Source organism: Monodon monoceros, unplaced genomic scaffold (genome assembly GCF_005190385.1).
Source record: "Monodon monoceros isolate NGI ecotype Baffin Bay Population unplaced genomic scaffold, NGI_Narwhal_1 Super_Scaffold_12, whole genome shotgun sequence".
In the NCBI taxonomy this organism is placed as follows: domain Eukaryota; kingdom Metazoa; phylum Chordata; class Mammalia; order Artiodactyla; family Monodontidae; genus Monodon; species Monodon monoceros.
The window spans coordinates 153,308,071-153,320,926 of NW_021703768.1; the positions used below are offsets into that span (position 1 = coordinate 153,308,071).

General features: G+C 45.3%; 1 protein-coding gene across 1 annotated transcript; it reads left to right on the plus strand.

Moving 5' to 3' along the window:
* The first annotated feature begins 8,689 nt into the window (after positions 1-8,689).
* Positions 8,690-10,697, plus strand: CBY3 (chibby family member 3). The gene is given in 4 exon segments (XM_029216845.1): positions 8,690-8,739; positions 10,011-10,107; positions 10,109-10,573; positions 10,575-10,697. Coding segments are annotated over 4 exon segments (735 nt in total).
* The last annotated feature ends 2,159 nt before the right edge of the window (positions 10,698-12,856 follow it).

Consider the following 12,856-nt stretch of genomic DNA (forward strand, 5'->3'; position numbering starts at 1 on the left):
TGAACCCCGGGCCAGGGCAGTGAAAGCGCCGAATTCTAACTACTGGACCACCAGGGAACTCCCTGTATACAAGTCTTCATATGGACAAGTTTCCATTTGAGTAGTACATAGGAATAGAATTGCTGACTTGTATGCTAAGTTTATGTTTAACTGTTTGACACTACTAAATTGTTTTCCAAATTGGCTGCTGATTTTACATTTCCCATGTAGGAGGATTTGTTTCTCCACATCATCGCCAATAGCCATTTTAGTAGATATAGAGTAGTATCTCACTGTGGTTTGCTTCGGATTCAGTGAGCCCCCCTCTGGCAGTGAAGCTGTTGGTTTGTGCAGCCTCCCCAATTCTGGGACAGCTAGCTTGCTGACCAAGCTGGGGGAATGTTAGCAGCCTCAGACAAGAATGCCACAGACTCTCACTGTTCTAACCAGAGTTCAGAAGTTTTTCATGGATAAATGCTTCTCAATTTCTCATTTACTTATGGTCAATTTCCAGAGCCCTAAATCTTTAAAAAAATCTTTTTTTCCAGTTTCATAATTGTTTTCTGGGGAGAAAACTTGCTGACTACTTTTGGTTGAAAATTTTTTTCTCTGTATGTTTTCGCTGTTTCCTTTCAGCTGTTTTCTGTTTGCTTGCCTTGGTCTCTATGTTTTACATTGCAAGGGTATTTTTGTTTTGTTTTTGTTTTTTGCCTTGTCTGCACATTGGAATTACCTGGAAAGCTTTTAAAATCCTAGTGCCCAAGCTGTACCCCCAGAACATTACATCAGAATCTCTGGGGGAGGGCCCAGCCAGCTGAGAATCAAAATAATTAAATGAACTATAAACCACTGAAAAAGAGAACTGTAAACAAATTTTAAAAAGGAAAAGAAAAATAGAATTAATAAGTCTATACCTGTAAAGAAAAAACTTACACTCCTCCTGTGTTGCTTTTTTTTAAAATAAATTTATTTACTTTTTATTTATTTATTTTTGGCTGCGTTGGGTCTTCATTGCTGTGCATGGGCTTTTCTTTAGTTGCAGCGAGTGGGGGCTACTCGTGGTTGCGGTGCGCAGGCTTCTCATTGCAGTGGCTTCTCTTGTTGCAGAGCACGGGCTCTAGGCACGTGGGCTTCAGTAGTTGTGGCTCGCAGGCTCTAGAACGCAGGCTCAGTAGTTGTGGCGCACGGGCTTAGTTGCTCCGCGGCATGTGGGCTCTTCCCGGACCAGGGCTCGAACCTGTGTGCCCTGTATTGATAGGAGGATCCTTAACCACTGCACCACCAGGGAAGTCCCCCTCCTGTGTTTCTTCTTTACTGTCACACTACTACCACATTCACATCACTTCCTACACCAGATGTGTGGGAGTTTTCCCCATTGCAAGCAATTCTGTGACACCAGCTGGGTGTCCTACAACTTAATTCTGACACTAGCTACCTGGAGATAGCTAGTGTCAGATCCCACAGGTTAAGGGCTTAGTTCTGTAAGACTGACCCCACTTCACATGCTAATCGCAAGAATTGGATCCTCAGCTTACCCGCAATTTCTGTCCGACTTGGCTATAAATCAGAGGTTTCCATGACTTCCTCCCCCTTGGCTTCGATTATTTGCTAGAACAGCTCACAGAATTCAGAGAAACACTTACCTGTATCAGTTTATTAAAGGATATGATAAAGGATACTGATGAGCAGCGAGATGAAGAGATACACAAGGCGAGGTCCGGGAGGGTCCCAAGTACGAACTTCTGTCCCCGTGGAGCTGGATGTGTTACCCTCCCAGTACATGGCTGTGTTCACCGATCTGGAAACTTTTTGAAACCAGGACTTAGGGGATTTTTATGGAAGCAGGATCAATCATTAACTCCATTTCCAACCCCTCTCCCCTTTGGAGAATGGAGGAGGGGAGGAGGGGATGAAAGTCCCAAGTGTCCAATCATGGCTCTGTCTTTCTGGTGAACAGCTCCTATCCAGGAGCCCACCATGAGTCACTTCATTAGACCAAAAGACACTGCTATAACTCAGGAAATTCTGAGGGATTTAGAAACTGTCAGGAACAGGAGTCAAAGACCAAATATTAGAACAAAAGATGCACCTGGGGGCAGATATATATATATATATATAGATATAGATATAGATATAGATATATATATATATATGTATTTTTTTCTCTATTATCTCACCATACCAGCAGAGGAGAAAGAAGATCTCTTGCTTACAGTAGAATGCTGAGGGCCGACTGATAAGTATGTGCTAGTGTTGGAAAAGCATAATTTGGCAGTCATAAAGATTGGATCAGGCAAGAGTCACCAGTGGATGCTAACTTTAGTGGGAATTTTGAGGAACAGGACATTTAAATGGTCTTAAAAGTGTCTGCCCACAGTAGGGAAGGTTCCTTTGCAACACTTAAATGCAATACCTATCCCTAGATGGGATCCTGTACTAGAGGGAAAAAATTCTATAAAGGACATTCTTAGTAAACTGACAAAATTGAAATATGGATGGTTGTATTATATCAATGTAAATTCATAAGGTTGATAACTGTACTGTGGTTACGTAAGAAAATACACATTGAAGTATTTAGGGCAAAGGACTATGATGTATGTAAAAGGTTCAGAAATGATCAAGGAAATAGGGTAAAATGCTGAGTGCAGGGGAATCTAGATAAAGGGTATACTGGTGTTCCTTGAACAATTTTTATTAAAAAAATTTTTTTTTCCTTGCACAATTTTTAAATTTACAACTTAAAAAAAAAAAAAAAGCCAGGGGATTTTCCTGGTGGTCTAGTAGTTAGGATTCGGCGCTTTCACTGCTGTGGCCAGGGTTCAATCCCTGGTCGGGGAACTGAACTGAGATCCTGCAAGCCACGCAGCAAGTGTGGCAAAAAAAAAAAAAAAAGGTCAGGCTCTCACAATTCAAGACAATTGTTCAGAGCTGTTCAGATCCTATAGAGCCTATTTTGGAAGTTAGAAGCCCCCAAATAATTCTGTTTTCTGCAGGAAGCCTCAGATTTTCATTTAAATGATAACAGGTACCTGTATAAAAAGGAATATTCAGGACAACTATATATGGGCTAATCAGAATATTAACCCACCACACATTCTTGTTTAAATGTCTATAAACATAAGCCTACCTATTTACAGCTGTTATACAAATATAAAACCACAATAAATTTATAAATTACCTATAAAGCATTTAAATTAACATTTCAATAGGACAACAAAAGATGTTTTTCTGCTGAAAATAAGTGCTATTTGACCTGTGATCTGCTCCCAGTGCCCTGAGGCAGATGTTTCCAAATTCAGCTGGCACACACTCTGTACTGTGTCATGATGCACATTCTAAGTCCACTTTTCACTCTTCAGAAGACTTTGAAATCTTCCATTCTCAGGGGAACTCAGTGCTCTCATGCCTGTCTGCTTACCTTCCCCTCTGGTTAGCCACTACCACTCAAACCCAGGTGCAGACTCTCAGGTTCCAGGGTGCTTCCTGATGGTTATCTAGAGCAAATAGAACATCATCAACACTTTTTTTTAGTTATTTTTTAAAACAAAATTTAAACATTTTCTATAGAGTATTGCAGATTCCAAAGAACATGCATGTAACTAATTTTAAGGCAAAATGGCTTGGGAGCAGCATGGGTATGAGAGAGGAAGCAGTAGCAACACTTAGACCACCACTGTGGTTACCCCTCATGCTGCATCCCACCCCTGCTGAAACTACCAAGCCCAAGAGGAAGGCAGAAGGAGAAGCTAAAGAAGAAAAAGCCCAAGGGAAGGATGAACCACATAGGGGATGGGCATCCTTTCATGCATCCTAAAAAGGCACCGTGCAGAAAATGGAAGTACCAGGTGAAGCATGTGCATTTTGTATAACTATGTTCTTCTTGTGTTCCGCACTACTTGAATTACTGTTTTAATCAGGTCTTATACAAATGCAAATATTTGTAGTTTTTAAAAAACTATGTTAGCACAGAGAACCCCTCATTGTTTCAGAGAAGGTTAAATATCACTAACAGATTATCATAGAAGCTGGATTGAAATGGTCATGAGGGTAAACAAGATTTTGCTTCCTTGGTTTTGGAACTATTACTCTTGGTTGCCAAGAGAAGGGATCCACTGACATTTACAGCCACTATGGCTGTGAAGAAATGAAAATTCTTTTTTAAGTCCTCTCTCCTTTCCTCTGTGCCATCAGAATGAGCTTTACGTCCTTAAACTCAGACCTATTGGGACCTGGTACTCCTTTCCTCACAGGCTCCAAATCTGGTCTTTTCAGTGACATTTAGACGGAGTGCCTCAAAGGAGCCAGGAACCATTGTTATTGACTGTGCATTTTTAAATTCTACAGTTTTCGGGACTTCCCTGGCAGTCCAGTGGTTGGGACTCCGCGCTTCCACTTCAGGGGTCATGGGCTTGATCACTGTTAGGGGAACTGGGATCCGGCATGCTGCACCGTGCAGCAAAAAAAAAACAAAACAAAACAAAACTAGTTTTCATTAAATTTCCTCAAAATCAAGGTCTGTTTGTGAAAGGAGTTAACATGTTAAGTGGGAATTATTCCTCCTCTAAACTTTTCCTTTTCAAATCATCAAAAAAGACTTCCTTGGGTTTTGTAGCTTTTCCTCTTTTGTAGACCATGGAAATAGGGAAATTGAAAGTTGCTGAATACCATTCCTGATATCACTCAGGACCTTCCTGAAATGTCATGAGTGTTAATGAAAAGTAGCTTTAATAACATAGACACAATTGGGGGGGTGGTGGAAGAGGGAGTGAGGGAGAGAAGGTGAATATGTGATTGGCTGGGTTAAAATATTCCTGGGCTCTGATTCCATGTCCATTAGACAACCTTCTGAGGGCTGATTCAAGCTTATCCTGATGATAAGAGAGAGCTTTGAACAGTGAGCATAAAGGTTTATTTGTGGAAACTGACATTCTAATTCTAAAATTAGGATAGAAATTCAATTACATGGAATTGAAATTATATGAAAATTCCAAGGACCTAGAAAACCAAAGCAGTCTTAAAAAAAACTGTTTGAAGATTTACATTACCAGATAAAGACTTACTGTAAGCTACAATAATTAAGAAAATATGGTATTGGTACAAGAATAAAAAGAACAATAAAGAGAATAGAGAGCCCAGAAACAGTCATACATACACAGTCACATGATGAACAATAAAGACATAACTGCAAATAGTGGGGAAAGGCTAGTCTTTATAAATGGTGCTGGGTCAACTTGACAACCATACGAAAAGAACACTATCAACAAAAATTAACTCAAAATAGAACACAAAATGTAAAGCTAAAATGGTGAAACTTTTAGTTTGGCAAAGCGTTCTTTAATATGACATGAAAAGCATGACCTTTTGAGGGTCAAAGTAAAAATTGATAAATTGTTCTTTATTAAAAACTTTTGCTTTAATAGGCAAGCCATAGACTGGGAAAAAAATATTTGCAAATCATATCTGACAAAGGACTTTTATCTAGCATTAAAGAACTTACACTCAACAAGACAAACAATCCAGTTTAAAAAAAAAGGTCAAAAGACAAGAACAACTTCAACAACAAGGGTAACAAATAAGCACATGAAAAGACACTCAACATTATTAGCCAACAGAGAAATGAAATCAAAATCACAATTTAGACACACCCACTAGAATAACTAAAATTTTTTTAATAAACTTATTTTATTTATTTATTGGGTGCATTGGGTCTTCGTTGCTGCACGCGGGCTTTTTCTAGTTGCAGGGAGTGGGGGCTACTCTTCGTTGCGGTGTGCGCAGTCTTCTCGTTGCGCTGATTTCGTTTGTTGCCGAGCACGGGCTCTAGGCGTACGGGCTTCAGTAGTTGTGGTGCACGGGGTTAGTTGCTCCGCGGCATGTGGGATCTTCGCGGACCAGGGCTCGAACCTGTGTCCCCTGCATTAGCAGGCGGATTCTTAACCACTGCGCCATCAGGGATGCCCATAGAATAACTAAAATTAAAAGGGTTTACCATACTAAGTGTTGGCAAGTATGTGGAGGAAAAGGGACAGAAACTTTCAATGATGGTAGGGATATGGTACAACCATTTTGAAAAACCTTGGTAACTTCATAAAAAGGTAAATACACCTACCATATTACCCAGCCATTCTACTCCTAGGTATTTATTCAAGAGAAATTAAAGCACGTGGCCACACAACGAGTAGTACACAGATGTTTATAGCAGCTGTATTTGTAATAGCCCCCCAAATGGAACCAACCCAAATTTCCATCAACAGGTGGATGGAAAAACAAATTGTGGTATTTCCATATAATGGAATACTATTCACCAAAAAAGGAATGAATTGTTAATAAATGCAACAACATGAATGAACTTCAACTTAAAATAATTATGCTGCAAGAAGCCAGTGCAAGGACTTCCCTGGTGGTGCAGTGGTTAAGAATCTGCCTGCAAATGTAGGGGACACGGGTTCGAGCCTCGGTCCAAGAAGATCCCACATGCTGCAGAGCAACTAAGCCCGTGAACCACAACTACTGAGCCTGTGCTCTAGAGCCCACAAACCACAAGTACTGAGCCCGCGTGCCACAATTACCGAAGCCCACGTGCCTAGAGCCCGTGCTCCACAACGAGAAGCCACTGCAATGAGAAGCCCGTGCACTGCAACGAAGAGTAGCCCCCACTCACCACAACTAGAGAAAAGCCCGCGTGCAGCCACGAAGACCCAACGCAGCCAAAAATAAATAAATTTATTTTAAAAAAGCCAGTGCAAAAAAAACAGTACATACTAAATAATTCTATTTATATAAAATTCTAGAAAATTCAAATTAATCTATATAGTGATGGGAGCAGAGGAAACTTCTGAAGGTAATGTGTATCTTCATTATCTTGATTTTGGTTATGATTTCTTACATCAAATTATCCAAATATATCAAAGTGTGCATTATAAATATTGAATATATGTAGTTTATTGTGTCAATTATACCTCAATAAAACTGTTACAGAAAAAGGTTTCCCAGAAGGTGACACTACCACTTGGCTCTGCCCTATGTTGTGAGCTCCCTGGAGCTGGGTGACCCCTTCTAGAGCCATCAGGATGCTGGATTAACTAGGAGGCCCCTGCAAGAGACCCTTGGGGTCAGGAAAGCCAAGTAAACGTGATGGCAATTGATTGGGTGTGGCTGGCGAGTAGGGCTGACTTCATTTCCTTCCACAGCTCAACACAGCACTTGTCCTTCAAACAAGCCCAACTCCTTTGTACCTCTAGCCCCTGTCTTCATGTAGCTAGAGTCTCTCATCATTCAGGTCTTAGTATGAATATCAAGTGCCTTCATCGAGTGCCAGGTCTAAATTGGTTCCAACACCTCATTTTGTCCTAAAGTCACTTTCTGTATTTCTCTATTTTCTTCATGGCATGTATCACAATCAGAAATTCTTATTCATTTAGTTATTTCCTTTCATTAAAAAAAATTATTTATTTTATTTTTATTTCTGGCTGCTTTGGGTCTTCGTTGCCGCGTGTGGGCTTTCTCTAGTTGCGGTGAGCGGGGCTACTCTTCGTTGTGGTGCGCAGGCTTCTCATTGCGGTGGCTTCTCGTTGCGGAGCACAGGCTCTAGGCACGCGGGCTCACCAGTTGTGGCTCGCGGGCTCTAGAGCACAGGGTCAGTGGTTGTGGCACACGGGCTTAGTTGCTCTGCGGCATGTGGGATCTTCCTGGACCAGGGCTCCAACCCGTGTCCCCTGCATTGGCAGGCAGATTCTTAACCACTGTGCCACCAGGGAAGCCCCATTTCATTTTTATTACCTATTCTCTTCCTCCCTCGTTTTTTTTTTTTGTTTTTTTTTTTTTTGTTGGTTTTTTTTGTGGTACACGGGCCTCTCACTGTTGTGGCCTCTCCCGTTGCGGAGCACAGGCTCCGGACGCGCAGGCTCAGCGGCCATGGCTCACGGGCCCAGCCGCTCCGCAGCATGTGGGATCTTCCCGGACCGAGGCACGAACCCGTGTCCCCTGCATCGGCAGGCGGACTCTCAGCCGATGCAGGCGGACTCTCAACCACTGCGCCACCAGGGAAGCCCTCTTCCTCCCTCTTTTATGCTGTTGACATCCTACAAATCCCTTTACTGGGGGTGCACCCACCCCATAGGTGCCTTAAGTGTTGGCTGACAAACTCACAGTTGCCCCTGACAATGACTGACTGAGGGCTGGGTGGGGGAGAAGCGCACAAAAGATTGGCTCCCTTGCAGTAAGGAGACCTAACTCTGTGGCACAAATTCTACAGTTCCCCGTGAGATCTGGCTAGAGCTAGTCTCCACTTGAGGCCACATTCCTGCTTAGCTTTAGCTCTTTTCCCTGCCCTGTCCTGCTTCCCTTACTCCCTTCTCCCAAAAACACTTCCCCAGTAAATCCCTCAATAATTCTCATCTGAGGCTCTCCTTCTAGGAAACCTGACCCATGACACCCTTGGTTAGCTTCATGAGGGACTGTTTTGTTCAATCCCCTAGAACAAATTCCTATCTTAGGCTCTGCTTATGACCTTCTCCCCCTTAAGAATGATAGCTTGATGACGGAAGATCTTCCTCACGTTGGAAGAACAGTGTCTGGAACAGAGAAGGCACTCAGTAAGTGTGCTGAATGAATACAGGGGAGAGCCCAGGGGTCTGTTTTATAGATTAGCTGATCTGGCCTAGAGGCATTGTGAGTCATAGCCGGTAGACAGCAACTGAGTGGTTCAGAGATGGGGCCAGGCCTGGGACAGCAGCTTGGCACCTCCAACACATCCTCCAGGTGAGGTACAACATGTGAGTATTATCGGGGAAGGATCCTCTGGAAAGATGCAACCTCAAGGGTGGGCCAGGTTCTAGCCTTGGGCTTCCAAGAGACATGTCCCTGAGCCAGACCTAGGGGGTAGTACTGCCCAGCTATGTGTGAGGAGTAAGTGTGTGTTGAATTAATGAAGGCATGACAGAGGTAACCCTGTCCCAGGGTTCCTTCTCTTTTCACTCTCCATTGGGAGAAGAGGAATTCAAAAGAAAGCATACAGTCTTCTTTCTCACACAACAGAATCAGCACGTACAGGAATGGGGGGAGAAGGAGTATGGAACATGTCTGTTATCTGGACTTTAGTTTCCTTGAGCATGTAGTCTGCTTTGGATAACAGTCACATCCAGTCTGCGCAACCCCTTTTGGCTCAAGCCCTAAGCATAGGTCCTAGCCCATGGCACATGCCCCTACTGGACTGACCACACCAGACTGTGATCTACACACACACATCTGGCTTCCCAGCTGGACCAGGAGCATCTTCAGGGCAGGCATAGGCTGTGCTGGCACCCTCTACCCAGACCAAGGCCTGGCACAAAGCAGATGCCAGTCAGTTCAAGGTTGTAAAATAACTGAATGACGAGGGCAGTAATGCTGTTGGGTATGCTAGACATCCACCAGATACTTTTCAGAATGTAGATCCAGCCCTGGCTTTGCAATGCTTCAGCAGCGCCCTCTAACCCACGGAAGGAAGTCTAAACTTTTAAGCCTGCCTGTACAGCACCCTCATATAGTGTCCTGGTCCCCCTTTCCAGCTTCCTCTTCTGCTATTTCCAGCTCAATACCCTACACCAATCCTACCCCAAGCTCTTCCTCACATGTGCAACATTCGAGCCTTGCCTAGCTCTTCACTCTGCCTAGCGGCTCTCCCTTACCCCCCCCCAATCTACCTGTCAAATTCCTGTGCATCTTTTAAGTACCTACTTGTCTCTGCTATCATTCCTTCCTCCCTTAAGGGCCTATTAACCCCTTCCAGCAGCCACCCAGCACTCAGAGAGCAGGGTTCTGGTCCTTCACCTGCCCATCTATCCCCAAAGCCTGACAGAGTAGTCTTTGGGGAAGGGGGTTTCGGGGAGACTTCTGCTAGTACGAGTGTGCAGGGATGGACTCCTCAGTGGCCAGCAGCTGGCTAACCCTGAGCGCCAGCTGCGGGCCTGAGCCCTGCCCACCAGGCCTCGCGGTTTGAGGGGGCAGCACGTCCAAGCAGGTTGCTCACCCAGACTCTTGCTCTCCAGCAGTGCCCCTGGCTCGCCTTTATCATTCTGGACATCGAGGCTTGCGAGGCAAGGGAGCAGCCTGGGTCGCCCGCGTCCTCGAGGCCCTGCTCTGGGTATCCCGTGCACCTGACGAGGCCCACCCGGCCCTTGCCCTGGAGGCCTTCAGGTGCTCGGCCTCGGGCCATGCGAGCCGCCTGTGGGAACAGCTGCGGCAGTTCTGGGCCCACCATTTCTCGCGGCGCTTTGCGCCGCGGCGCCCTCCGCTGCGCCGCATCTCCTCCATGTCCACCTTCTACCTGCTGGACCACCAGACGCGCCAGGCAGAGCTAGGCCTCAGCTACGGCACACCGCGCACGCGCCTCAGCGACGAGGCCTTCGTGTTCCGCGGCGGCCGGTGGACCGCGGAGGGCCAGCCGGTGCGGTCGCGGCCGCAGCTGCCCTCGCCGACCACCCCGGGCTGGAAGGCGCAGGTGCAGCGGATCAAGAGCCAGGTGCTGCTGGAGGAGAACAACTACCTGAAGCTACAGCAGGAACTGCTCATGGACATGCTGACGGAGACAACAGCACGCATGCACCTGTTGGAAAAAAAAGATATACCACGAGGCAAGCACTGCCGCTGCGGCGCGCGCCTGGCAGAGGAAGATGCGCAAGCGCGAAGGCGCGTGCAGCGTGCTCCTGATCGAGCCGCTGGCTCCAGAGTCGCGGTGACGCAATAAAACCCGTGCAGCGCATGCGCACCTCGCTCCTCACCTTAGGCCCGGGCTCGTTCCTGTGGCCCCTAGAGGGCCCGGCCAGGACTGGGCTCCGGGTGCGCGGGGGGTCTGCTGCGCGCCTTCAGGGACCATCACTCCGGGCCTGGTGTGGAGGGGAGACTCAGCCAGCAGCCCGTCTCGGGAGGGTGCGATAGGGCGGTGGAGGAAGGTGTTTGCAGCCCGTTGGAAACGCGGAGTGGGAGCCAGGCTTGCAACAGTGCAGCAGGGGGCGGGGATGGCCGGCGATGAGAGGTAGTGGTAGCAATGGCTTTCTTGGCCCAAGGGACGGAGGGCAAAGTCCGCGAGGCAGGAAAACCTGGGCTCAGGGATGGAGGGTGCGGTTGGGCGGGCGGGCGGGGTCGGTGACCTTACAGTTGGCCTTTCCCTCCCTGAGGCGATCCCGGGAGGGGTTTCAGCCCGAGTCCAGGATAAAAGTGTATTTTACGACCTGGAAACTGTTTCCCAAAAGAATCCCTCGAAACTTTGAGCTCTGCCTCCCCCTCCTGGCTGTGTGGCTTTTGGCGAGTCGCTTTTCGTTGCGGGTTTCCTTCTCCTCTCTCTAGAATTATGGGTCGGGGATACAAACAAGCACTGTCCAGAGCTAATCCAGCGCACAGATAGGATTTGCTCGACCCACTTTATTTTACAATTTTGCATGAGTTGCAAACATTTAAGAATTTGGAGATTTCACATTAAAAATCCAGACTTCCCGTGTTCTCCTGAAAACCCAGAAGACTCAGCCATTGCTGGACCTTGGTTTTGCCCAGCAGCAGTTGCCTGAATTGTGGCTGTCAGCTCCTGCTCAGCTTCACTCCTTTCCTCCTATAGGTGTCTGATTTTGGATCTCCTTCTATATCCGTTCTAGATCGATGTTCTCTCCTGGAGCATAGGGAGCCCTGTGCCCAAGGTATCATATAAAGTGCTTTTGGTGAGGGTGTTGTGAGTGATATGGCTGCACAACAAAGGTGATGACACTGGTCCTTGCAATCTGCAACCTTCCCTTGGAATGTAGACAGGCCCTTTCAGCACCCAGTGAAACTTAAGTCCGGTAGGATTCCAACACATTTTCCTAGAGTCATGTGAAAACTTTGAGAGAAGTGGGTGTCCTTCTTCGGCCTAACTTGCTTTCAGGAGAAAGACTAGGGATTACTAAACCACTACTTTGTATAAAAATGTGGCCTAATTAAATCAGCAAAACAACACAAAACATGTCATTAGACACTATGCTTAAAAACATTTCTTTTGAGCAGTGCTCTTTTGTATTTTAATAATTCCATATATTAACATAGATTAAAATATTTTTAAATAGTTGTAAAATATAATTTCCTTTTAGAATAACTTAGAAAATAAAAAATATACAGAAAAGGAAATGAGAAGGGAATCAAAACAATACCTAGAAAAAAACACAAAATAAGGCACTGATGGAGAAATTATACTAAGTGAAAGAAGCCAGATGCAAAGGACCACATATTGTATGATTTTGTTTATATAAAATATCCAGAATAGACAAATCCACAGCCGGGGGATGTGGGGAGGAAGGAGTGACTACTTAACAGGAGCAGGGTTTCCTTTTGGATTGATGAAAAATGTTTTGGAGCTATAGTGGTCGTACAACATTGTGAATGTTCTAACAGCCACTGAATTGCACACTTTAAAACAGTGAGTTTTATGTGAATTTTACCACAATAAAAAAAGATTTTTTTTAAGGAGGAAAGTGCTTTACATTAAAACATGAGATAAAAACTATGTGGTATGGGGAAATAGCAAAAATCATAAAGGTGATCCAAGAGTACCTAAAGTTTAAGGAATATTGCTTTGGCCAGAGCACTTGCAAACAAATAGTTTATTTTCTAGAACAGAGAAAAGTATCTGCCCTGCCAGATCAGCAGCAGATGGGGAGCCCCATGTTTAGGGAGGGGTATCCAAGTGGATAAAGGACCCAGATCAAATGGGGCAGAATGATATCTTAAGATATCTGACTTTGTTCTTTCTGCTCTGGAACTTCACCCCCTGACTGAGGCAGCAAGCTCATTGCCCCGGGGGTGGGGGTGGGGCTGTATGTGTGTGACAGAGCAGAAAGCAGGAACAAAGAACTCTTTGTGGCTTTCACCTTCT